This window comes from Ictalurus furcatus, chromosome 3 (genome assembly GCF_023375685.1).
Source record: "Ictalurus furcatus strain D&B chromosome 3, Billie_1.0, whole genome shotgun sequence".
Classification (NCBI taxonomy): domain Eukaryota; kingdom Metazoa; phylum Chordata; class Actinopteri; order Siluriformes; family Ictaluridae; genus Ictalurus; species Ictalurus furcatus.
Genome location: NC_071257.1, coordinates 6,267,628 through 6,279,683, shown reverse-complemented (window position 1 = coordinate 6,279,683; position 12,056 = coordinate 6,267,628). Strand labels below are relative to the sequence as shown.

The 12,056-nt window shown below is 40.8% G+C and overlaps 1 protein-coding gene across 1 annotated transcript in view; it reads right to left on the bottom strand.

Annotated features, from left to right (window-relative positions):
* Positions 1 to 331: 331 nt before the first annotated feature.
* Positions 332 to 12,056, bottom strand: part of pcsk2 (proprotein convertase subtilisin/kexin type 2) — a 37,126-nt gene continuing 25,401 nt past the window's right edge. The window contains exons 9-12 of the mRNA XM_053620516.1: positions 11,043 to 11,258; positions 7,763 to 7,863; positions 4,063 to 4,290; positions 332 to 1,062 (exon numbers count right to left, since the gene is read on the bottom strand). Of these exons, the coding sequence (XP_053476491.1) occupies positions 573 to 1,062; positions 4,063 to 4,290; positions 7,763 to 7,863; positions 11,043 to 11,258 (1,035 nt within the window). The 3' untranslated portion in view covers positions 332 to 572. The remainder of the gene's footprint in view (positions 1,063 to 4,062; positions 4,291 to 7,762; positions 7,864 to 11,042; positions 11,259 to 12,056) is intronic.

Sequence of the window (12,056 nt, the reverse complement as noted above, 5' to 3'; positions counted from 1 at the left end):
CAGGGAAGCAATAAATTTATTTATATATATATATATATATATATATATATATATATATATATATATATATATATATATATACATACATATATATATATATATACATACATATATATATATATATATATACATATATATATATATATATATATATATATATATATATATATATATATATATATATATATATATATATACATACATATATATATACATACATATATATATACATATATACATACATATATATATATATATATACATACATACATACATATATATATATATATATATACACATATATACATGTTCTAGAAATGATGAAAAAGAAGAGAATACAAGAGGTAATATTTTGTAGGATAGGTCATTTTGGAGAATATGCTTTTTTTTATTTATGCGGGCCTACATGAAACAATAATTCAACAGGGAACTTGTGACCACAGAACAAAATATAGGAGCAAGAAAGAAAGAAAAAGAGAAAGAGTAAGAAAGAGATACACTGAGAGGGAAAGTGAGATGGAGAAAGGGAGAGAAAGAGAGAGAAGGCAGGCATCATGCAGTTCAGACTGAGGCTAGTTGCTTTTGCTAATCATCCTCTCAAGGCTCCTTTCGACGGCTTCATCCAGCTCTTCCTCCAGCTCCTCCTTTTTGGACATGGCTAATTTGGACTGGTAGTCCCTGACCACTTGCTCTATGTAGGGCGCACTCTGTGTGCCATGCAGCATGAGGGTCCACTCGTTTAGATGGCCGCTCTGTGGAGATTCTCCACTGAAGCCGACTTCCAGCTTCCAAGTGCCACGAGGGTCCTCGCCCCATGTGTGCGTGCTCATGAAAGGCCACTTGTCGAACCCCACAGTGGAGTCGGAGTCACGTGGCCGCCGGCTCAGCAGGATGGACTTCGTGCCCATGGGTGAGGTCAGGTTGAGCGTGAGCTCTCCGCGCCGGCTCGCGTTCACTGTCACCACCGCCTGGACATGCTCCAGATAGCGCACAAAGTTTTCCCGGCCCTGACATGCGTCTGTAGTGATAGTGAGCACTAGCTTAGCAACTGATTGGATCTTGCTGTGTGAAAAAGAGAGACAGAGACAAATACAGTGTGCGATAGACTTAATTAATCTTAATTAAATCTAAATTAAGCCATTAATGCAAATTATACAGTTTCAAATTCGGATTGGCCGAGCCATCGATATAGCAACACATGCACAAATGACAATAATCGATTTCTGTATTAATGCGCCGGTTTTTAAACCAACAAAACCATTACACATAAGCTACTGACTGTTAACAGACTACATTGTGTGGTGGGAGAACTGCTTATTGTGAATATCATTAATAATACATAATTTTTTATTGAACTTATTTTCGATTTTATCGTAATGCTTATTAAAGTTTATTGCTTTAATAAACTCTGACAAAGTAATCAGTACTTCTGTTACCCTGGAGTTCCTACCGCATAAAACCGCACCGTTCTATATTCAAGGATGAACATTTACATATAACTAGCAGGAGACACAGAAAAAATGATCTGTTTCTAATCTGGAAAGGTTGTTTCTGAACTCTTTTTCCTCTCTGAAATATTAGCTCAGTAAGAGCAGGCTGTAAAGAGCAGACAACAGAAACTCTATTATGTCCCCGTTTTTTCAATAACGCACCACCCTAATGCTAGACAAATTGTTCTGGTGAGATGAAGGGATCTCGTCCACGCTGTAAGAGGAGGATGGTTTTGTTGCTGTGTTTGCTCAAAGGCGCAGTGCTGCTGACAGCCTGTTTTGTGCCAGCAGGATGATAACGGCAGAGGGCTGGAGCGAGCGGCCATAAAGTGGACGTAATGGCATTATCAGAGACAGGTCTCCCATCCTGGACCATTACTGCACTCAGATTACGTATATGGGTCTGCGTGAAACTACTGGTACGCAAGTGGGGCGTGTTTCCTGGGAGACTAATTCAGAAAAATAGAAGTAATAAGAGAGTGTACCCGGTTGGTGGGTGGTTTGGAAAATTGGACCAACAGGAAATAAACCCGCAGGGGGTGTCTCATGAATATGCATTGTTTGAAAGCGCAGCTCACAACTCACGAAATGAAAATCGATGGTTTCTAAAAATACATTCTATAAATACAACACTTATGCAACAGTGAAGCAGGATGTTCAGGAAGACAATCAATGCAGAGCAACGAGACACTACTGACTACATTTAACAGCAAATGTGCTAATTGGATTAACATATAAGTGAAACCACAAGTGCATTGTTGTGGCTATAAACAGGCCTTCAGGGCTTCATCTGAGCGACAGAAAACCAAACATGAACACAGTCATTTAACTTTTTGCTGCCAGAAACATTTACAAAAAGAAGCATGTCTTCTGAATTTGACTCTTATCTGTATATATATAAACAAGAATAGTTCATCTCCTATTCGTATCTCTCTCCCTCTCAATATATATATACTGTATATAGCAAGAGACAGAGAGAGAGAGAGAGAGAGAGAAATTATCCAGGCTTGTTGAAATAAATCCTGGCTTATTGAGTTAACCTGCTTTGTGGAACACCTGTCTGGGCAGGTACGAACAAAAAATAATAACTGCGTGAGCAGGATTAAAGAAACTATCCTGCACACATCATCAGTTGAGAGCTATGATGAACTTGAGTGATGTAGCTAAGGTTGAAGAACAGTCAGAGCCAACATACACACCATGCTGACAGTGCTGGCGTTTCTACCTCTGTGTTCTTATAATCTGAATATACATGTGAACAGTTGAAGCACTCATCAGAACGGCACTGTGTTACACTTTATCACTGGTGCAGCTAGAGTAGTGCTCAGGTCATGTGCCGTTGCAGGACCTGTCCCTGGTAACGGGTCAAATCTATAATACAGAACAGTGAGCAATTTTTTCTGTTGTCGTGTTTTTCATTAAAGCCCAAGTAGGTTTATTAATAGAGCGGCAGCTGGAGGAGTGCCATGCTGCTGTTCGGATTGTAATTACTGCAATCTCTGGAACAAAAGGTGTTATACTGTGAGACTGGAAACACCTCTCTGACTAATCACTTTTGACTGCAGTGTAGAAATAAGGAAAAAGGAATAGAAGGTAGCGTATATATGGGTTTGAGATATGAGGTTTTGATTGACAGATACAGTGTTCCCTAGACACTCTCTCACCAGCTGTCAAACAAATGCAAGGTCTTCACAGAATTTCCCATTTCCCACAAAAATGCTCCTTAATCCTCGTGCTCTTTTTGCAGGCACGCACTCTTTCTTTCTGCTCTTTCCATTGTACTTAATCCACAAGAATTACTTTTTTTTTCCTCTTCCATGTTTTTCTAAACATGAGCGTCTTTCTAAAACGATTAAAGCCTTATTTTGCAGAATTGTTCAGTGCTGGTTCGGTGTCTGAGGGTTTGACGGCATTCATTAGTCAGGGCTGATAGGGGGCCTTATCACATGGCGGCTGCCCTGCATGTCCATGCTCATTTGGATTCAGCAGCATCTTTCTTTTCTCTTCTGCTTTTTAATTGCTATTCTCACCCACTGCCTCGGCTAGGACTCCCGCCATCTCTCTGCTAGGTAAGATATGAGAGCTGGCACTTTTGTCCATGGGGGTTTGACAAGGACACACACAAGCACAGAAATATAAACACACACACACACACACACAATTTGCACATGAACACACACACACACTTTCTCCCTGGCAATCAAGCCCAGTCTAATTGAGGCTGTTGCCATAGGATGCTATGCCCAGCACTGAGTAGGAGAGGACTAATTATAGCAGACATGAGAATAAGGAGCACAGGTGCTTGGGGAAAGAAGAGGGACTCCCAGTGTCTGTGTGGGAAGAGAGAGGAAGATTTGACACATGCAAAATGCTATCAGGTGGAGAGCTCAGGGATGCTGTCACACTGCACCCATTCTTCCATTCTGCATTTACATACTAATAAAGAGGATAAATATGTTGAAAAGATTAGCTGAAATGCAGTCTTTTTTATAAAATCGTTTATGGTTATTCAAATTTTTCAACAATATTTGTGTCCACAAGATGTCCTATACAGCCGGCAGGCAGCACTTACTGTGTCTCCTGCACTGATCCGGCCACACAGTGAAAACGCTCAGGCACAGTCTTCCAGTCACGTGCCAGGCTGACCATGGCACCGGCATCCAGCACGCCGTAGCCGAACAGATGGTTGAACTCCAAGCCCACGCCGTTTCTCCTCCACTGGTGCACCTCATCATGGAGTTTATTCCTCTTTGAAGTGAGTACTGTGAGGTGCTGCATGTCCCTCCAGGTCAGGTTTGGACTGCATGCATACACACAAGGAAAACAAGCTTAAGGCAAAATGGCTGGTTTGATATAGCTGTTCAAATTTGCTATAACACTTTTGTTATATGGTCAAAACATTCAGAAATATGGCTGAGGGATATCTGGATTTCTGCTGAATAATTAATAATGAAATAATTCAATCTGAATAATTCATTTGTTTTGGCACATTCCTCTACAGAATGATATTTCTCTTTATGAAATCGCTTGCCTGTACAGCATCACTTTAAGGTCACAAATAACACTTGAATCTTCTGTCATGTTGCTTAATTCAGCCTCTTGTGTTTTAAGTCACAAAGGTGTATTCTGATGTACAATCTCCTGATATTACTTCTTATCGGAGAGTTCCTCCATGATCAAAGTCATCTAGGTCCTAACGTAGCCATGCTTTTTTGAAGAATACCATTTTTTCCACTAAAGTAACCTCTTGTGATCTATTGTTATACATTTGTCTTATGAAAGCTTACACTTATTTGAGAATACTATAATATACACTATAATAGCCACTTTAATAGCAAAATGCCTGTACACGTGCACTTGCAATTATCCAATTGGCTAAACATATAGCAGCACAATGCAGACAATCATGTAGATGCAGGTCAAGAGCTTCTAAATGGTGAAAAATGTGATTCCAAGCACTCTGACCATGGCATACTCTGACCAAATGAGCCAGATGTGCTCATTTGAGTATATCCTGTGATTTATCAAGCACTACTGTTTACACAGAACGGTGCAAAAAAACAAAAAACATCCAGTGAGAGACAGTTCTGTGGGCTGAAATGCCTTGTTAATGAGAGAGATCAGAGGACAATGGGCAGAGTGGTTTGAGCTGTCAGGAACACTACAGTAACTTACATAACCACACTTTGCTCCCGTGTTCAGGAGAAAAGCATCTCAGAATACACCAATCAGCCATAACATTAAAACCACCTGCCTAATATTGTGTAGGTCCCACTTGTGCCACCAAAACAGCTCTGACCAGTCGAAGCATGGACTCTGAAGACCTCTGAAGGTATGCTGTGGTATCTAGCACCAAGACATTAGCAGCAGATCCTTTAAGTCCTGTAAGTTGCAAGGTGGGGCCTCCATGGATCAGACTTGTTTGTCCAGAACATCTCACAGATGCTCGATCGGATTGAGATCTGGGGAATTTGGAGGCCGAGTCAACACCTTGAACTCTTTGTCATGGTCCTCAAAGCATTCCTGAACAATTTTTATAGTGTGGCAGGGTGCATTATTCTGCTGAAAGAGGCCACTGCCATTAAGGAATACCGTTGTCATGAAGGGGTGTACTTGGTCTGCAGTACACCAAGGTATTTGGTACTTGTCATAGTAACATCCACATGAATGCCAGGACCCAATGTTTCCAAGCAGAACATTGCACAGAGCAGCACACTTCTTCAGACAGTGCATCCTGGTGCCATCTCTTCCCTTGGTCAGTAATGCACATGCACCCAGACATCCACATAATGCAAAAAAAAAAAATGTGATTCATTAGACCAGGCCACCTTCTTCCATTCTTCTTACGCTTGCTCATTTTTCAGCTTCATCAACTTCAAGAACTAACTGTTTGTCATGTATCAAGAAACTCTGGACTCCACTTCCCATCAGCCACTGCACTGCACTAGCTGTCACATGACCACCTGCACCTGACTCACGTTTTGTTAATAAGCACTCGTGTGTATATATAGTCCTTGTCTGCACTGTTTGGTTGTCTTTCGTTGTCCTAGACTCTTGTTGTTTATGTCTCGGTGTTTTGTTTCATGCCACAGTGTTATACCAAGTTGTCTTAGTGTCTTTGTCTCATAGTACGTTTGTTTCAATAAATGTCATTATCTGCACTTGCTTCTGGCTCAACCTCGATACGTGACACTGTTCACTTGCTGCCTAATATATCTCACCCCTTGACAGGTGCCATTGTAACAAGATAATCAATGTTATTCACTTCACCTGTCAGTGGTTTTAATGTTATGGCTGATCGCTGTGTCTTGAAAATTGAGGCAGTTGAGCTACAACAGCAGAAGACCACATCGTGTTCCACTCCTCTCAGCCAAGAACAGGAATCTGAGGCTACAATATGCACAGGCTGACTGAAACTGGACAAGTGAAGATTAGAAAAATATTACCTTGTGTTTTTCTGATCATCAGTTGTCCAGTTCAAAATGGACAAATGAGGTGGCCTTGACGAAACCATTTGTTCACTAATACTAATAATTTGACACTGTAAAACATTACATACGTTTTTTTTTTTGGTTTGAATATTCTCTTTATTTATAATCACAACTTATGTGGGTCAAATATTAGGTGCCACAACTGCTTTATGAAACATTCATTTCCAGATTACAAAACAACATGAGCAACGGCAATATACTCTGTTAGACATTTTAGTAACGATGAAATACAAATATGCTTTTCTTAGAATGCTGGCCCAGATTTAGACTATTCAATGTGTGATTCATCTTTCAAATCAGTCCATTCTCTGCTCCTCGGCGTATTGCAGGTATCACTACAGTGCTGTAAGTATGTTTGGGCAACTGACAAAACACACATGCACTTACCGCCTGCAATCAGTATTTACCGTTGGCTGGAGCGAGTGACCTGCTCCACCATCAGCTACAACATTATTCAATGCTGAACAAACACTGAGGCTTTGCAGAGGTAAGGTCATGTCAACATTCATTAGCACCAGTCACAGCACGCTAAAGACTGTGTCACGCAGCACAAGTGAAGTGAAAATGACATGCTGAAGTCAGTTCCACCACAAAGAGGGCTAAATTAATAATACAACCTGTAGTTTCTTTGACAGCGGGAATTAAAGGAACAATTCTTTGATATTCTGCGTAGCAATATTGTCTTTGATATGATGCAGCAAGATGATGTAACAGTTGCCTGAGGCACTTGCGCTTTTCCTCCTTTGCCCCTTGATGCACATGGTGCTCTTTTTACAGTGCTGTAAGGTACAATACTGTCCAAAGTGCTAGGAAATTCCTTCAGTGAATATGCTACATTTAGTGGTTTAAAAATGAATCCATGCCCCCTTTTAAAATTTTGAGCACCTGCCCCTCTAACGGTCTCTTGCTTTCAATTAAGCAAATTATGGAGAGCTCCGAGCCAATGCAGTGATGCAAAGTGTGAGTTCCACGCCCATTTAATTAGCTTTAAGGACCAGATGAAGGCCAGTGTTTTTTTTGCTTGCTGGCATTCATGCAGCAATTTGCTCGATGCTGGCTTCAAGCACAAACATGAAGAGGAAGGCATTAAAATATACAAACAGGAGAGGCTTAAAACACCATCACTGTTGGACTGGTAGGCAGAGCAAAAGACTCACTGACGATAATTTTCAGCCAAGACTGCAGTACACTCTCTGCTACAAGCTCTGCTGCATGTCTGCTGCATAAATCTTTAATCAGGCTGTGTAGCTGAAACGTGATAAGAAGCCGAAGTGTACGTACTTGGCTTCTAATGACAAGGCAAACACGCCAGCAGCCTCGGGAGCAGCAGCTGATGTGCCTGAATGACGCAATGTACAGTTTCCATACAGATCTGTAGTGGCCTGCAGAGAGAGAGAGAAAGAGAGAGAGAGAGAGAGAGAGAGAGAGAGAGAGAGAGAGCGAATGACAATCTATTTAGATGGGTCCACCATTATTTTCGTTCTAGGAACATTTTATTCTACAATATAGCTTTGGCAATAATGTACTTCCTGCTGCAGTTTATGCCAATGCCAAAAGGTTTTGGGCTGTGAGTTGAAAGATGAATAGAGAGAAAGAATATTAAAGTGGAAGAGAGAGGAAGTGTAAAAAATAATAGCTCCTGGATCTAAGGCCAAAAAACATGAATCAGCTAATCAGCAGTGCACATGTTACTGTGTGTTAAGAGGGTTGAATTGTCTTCGTTTAACTTCACTCTTACTTTAGAGCACTACACAAAGGGCTTTATTTCTATGCACATTTTATTCACTATCAAGCAAATAGGGAACGCAGGAAACTAAGGCTCAGAAATGCACATTAACAATGAACAAGACTTTGCAAAGACACAAGAAATAGAAGCATATAAATACAAAAAATGAACACAGAACAGGTGTACACATTAGGCAGTAGACCAAAATACATGCACATGGTGATTTAAACAAAAAGCACAGGTTATGAACTCAAAACATGAGAGTAAGAAGGGGATTGTTAGGCATAATGTATCCAAGGAAAACATAAAACAGGTACTATTTTTAGATCTTGCAATATAAATAAAAATGATCAAATTCAAGGGCATGCATTATCTTAAATCTGAACAGAACCTACTGAGGAAGCTACAAAATCTATTTTCTAGTCTGAGACAGCATGTAAGCTCATCCCTGTCTCCGATGCCTTGCTAATTGGACAATATCCTCTCTATCATGCAAAAAGTACTCCATCACAACCTATATCTTTAAATTGAGTGAAGGCGAGTACATTAGGTTCCATGCTGAAGACATCACCTTGCCACTTCCATTTCATAGGTAGGTGTTCGCACACACAAAGCACAGGGCAATTAGCTCTCTATCATTGCTATCATTCCGTGCTTTAGAAGGCTTCCACTGATATTGGGGTTCATATATATTTACTCCAGGCATGTTACAATTGGCCTACTTGAATTCTGTGTACTGCCATTCTGTGAAGAGCACAGATAAGTGATACCTAACAGTCAGCCAGTGCTTCCCAAACAATATCTTGATCTTTGAAGTAATCATTGATCTTTGTTTCTTTTATCTCTGTGCAGTGGATGTAGCTAGTGCTTTTTTTTTGATGGTGCAGCATCAATGCTGTTGCTATTCTCCACAACCTCATCACTATTTTATATTGATCTTATTTTTCTTCCCAGTGATCCTAGCAAAAATCCGCTTAAAATAGCTGCCTATTTGTTTGCACCCTACATTGGATATAGCATAATGGAGATGAATGGCCTACCTAGTGCCCTTATGAACAGTGTAGAAAGCCATTTGAGATTCAACTAAGGTCAGGTAAGGTTTGCACTGAAATGTTTATTTTTGTATATTTATTAATGACTAAGATGAAAATTTGCTTCACTTCATTTTCACAAAACATTAAAGTACTGTGTTTTTCGGTGCACATGCTGGCATAAATGAACACAGCCTGCCTCATGCTTAATAGTTTTCTCTATGAGAGAGAAAACCCTTTTAGAACCACAAAAAAAATTAACATCTAAGGAGTTATAATCTGGCAGTGCTGCAAACCTCTCCCACTGAAAATCTCCATAACAGTCTCCAGTCTTGGTAGGATTTGCATCGACAGTAGATTATCATAAATCTATTGATTGTGTTGGATCCTGTGGTCTTAGGAATTCTGTTCTGCCAACAAGACTTAAACAAGTGTCACAGGCTCCATCATGGCTTAAGGACTATTGATTACGCATTAGTGGGGCTGGGGTGACTGCTAATCCATTTGGTAGAACACCAAACTCAGGTTACTCGATTATGATTATAATTGTCGACATTAAGATGTTTGGTTTCCCATGAACATTTCTTTCCCAAGATGCAAACCAGTCTGGCTTTGAGGTCACACACGCCACAAAAACAGCCCTTGAGAAGCTTTGTGCCACTAAATCGGCAAAACTACATTGGAGGTCATCATCCTGCTTGACCTCTCAAAAGCCTTTGACACACTCAGAAGAGACGCACAAATCTTGTAATTAGAAGCACAGCATGGTGGTGGTTTGATTCTTGCGGGAAGGTCGTATTAGGTGATATGGAGGGAACCCATCTGCTCCATGCAGACTCTCCATCTCTGTCCCACAAGGCTCAGTGCTTAGCCCCCTTCAACTCCTCCCTGATACATGCTGTCTTAGTCAGGTGATATTCTCACATGGGTTTTCCTGTCAACACTATACTAATGATAGTCAGCTCATTCTTCCCTTTCCTCCCTCAGACACTCATCTCAGTTTCTGCATTGGTCTCAGCATGTCTGCAACATCTTGTTCCAGCAAGACCGAGCTGCTGTATACCCTTAGAGATGCATTCTCTGGTCAAGATCTTATGATCTCCTTGCAGAATCTTTAGATCACATCATATGACAGTACATGCAACCTTAGGGTAGTTCTTGACAACAAACTATCCTTCTCAATCAGGTGCTTGTTCAATCCCTTGTCACTTCAAGATTGGACTACTGCAACTCGCTTCTGGCAGGTCTTCCCCTCTGTGTCATGTGACCATTGCAACTGGTCCAAAATGCAGAAACAGAACTTGTTTTTAATTTCTCCAAGTTCTCCCACACCATCCCATTGCTATGTTCCCTCCATTGGCTTCCTGTAGCTGCCCACATTCTCACAAACCCAAAATGGCTTCCCACCTACAGTACCTCAAGAAACTTAGCATGCTGCACTACGATCTTGTTCAGCCTCTCACATTACTCGACTGGACCCACCATCCTTGGACTCTTCTCTGTCCTGACATCAAGGTGGTAAAATGAATGGTATAATTTAGTGTTTAGCAGTTCATGGTACTTATTATGTCTATCAAGTCACCACCTAATAACCTACAGTAAATTATTTGAAACCCTGTATTTCATATAGGGCTTTAATAAAAGTATAACAAATAACATGGTCAGTCAATGACTGCATTTCTACTGCTTAAAATACACAGTATTACCTGAGACAACTTAACAAATACACATAAACACACACATTTGAACATACACACATGGACGTACACTCCCACACACACCCCCACAACAACTACCTACTCACCACTCCTGCCTCGGGGTTCCTCTTACGGCCGTTACTGAATGTCGAGGCGAGTGTGGAGGAGCAGCTCTCGTCGTACAAAGCTGTGCGTCCATCGTTAATGGCCGAATTAATGGAGATGGTCCACATGCTGGAGGCATAGCCATCACAGTTGCAGTCATCATAGCCACCGCCATCACCTGAAGCCCACACATAGATACTGCCTTTCCCTCCTCGGCCCTGTACACACACAACAAACATAATTAACATTCATATAAGTGATTGATGTTTTTAATAACTTCAATAATAACACATTGCAGTAGCTACTATTATTTAGGTAGGTCCGTCTATTCTGGGGTAAAATGCATAGTTTTGGCTTTTTGATAAGCAGTAGAAGAACAACACCATTCTTACAACCTTCATCAATGTCAAACACACTACATTTATTCGGTTTCATACCATTAGCTCTCATATTGCCACTTGTTCCCTGATTATCATCTATACACGTAGCAATTAACTATGCTTGGCTAAGTGGATTACTTGGATTTAAAGTGTAATGTTCATAAAACTGAAGACAGACTCAAGATCCTTAATGAATTGCCCGTGTTTTTGTTTTTGTAAACACATCTTTCTTTCCTCCTCTCTCTGAATGTATTTATTCCTCCAACCACCGTCCCCCGACCCCCCTCCACCCGCACCCCCACCATCCACCCCACCACCCCATTTTTGTGTATTCTCTCTCACTCTGTTCTCTCTCTCTGAATGGAGATCCATCAGCTCAGCTTGGCTGCAATTAGCTAAAAGAAATGATTGCACTTTAAACACTGCTGCTTTTGTAACAAGCTCTATTCACACAGAGAGCTCATAAGAGGGAATCATCGAGGTGTGGGAGGACCACAAGCTTTCTAAGGGACACTTGCCAAGAGAGGAGCTGCGAGGATTTTTGTGACATTTCTATGCTATACGATTACTTATTACATCACATATCAGCCATATTGGGCTTACTGAACACTGTGCATTATGTCATTACATATCAGT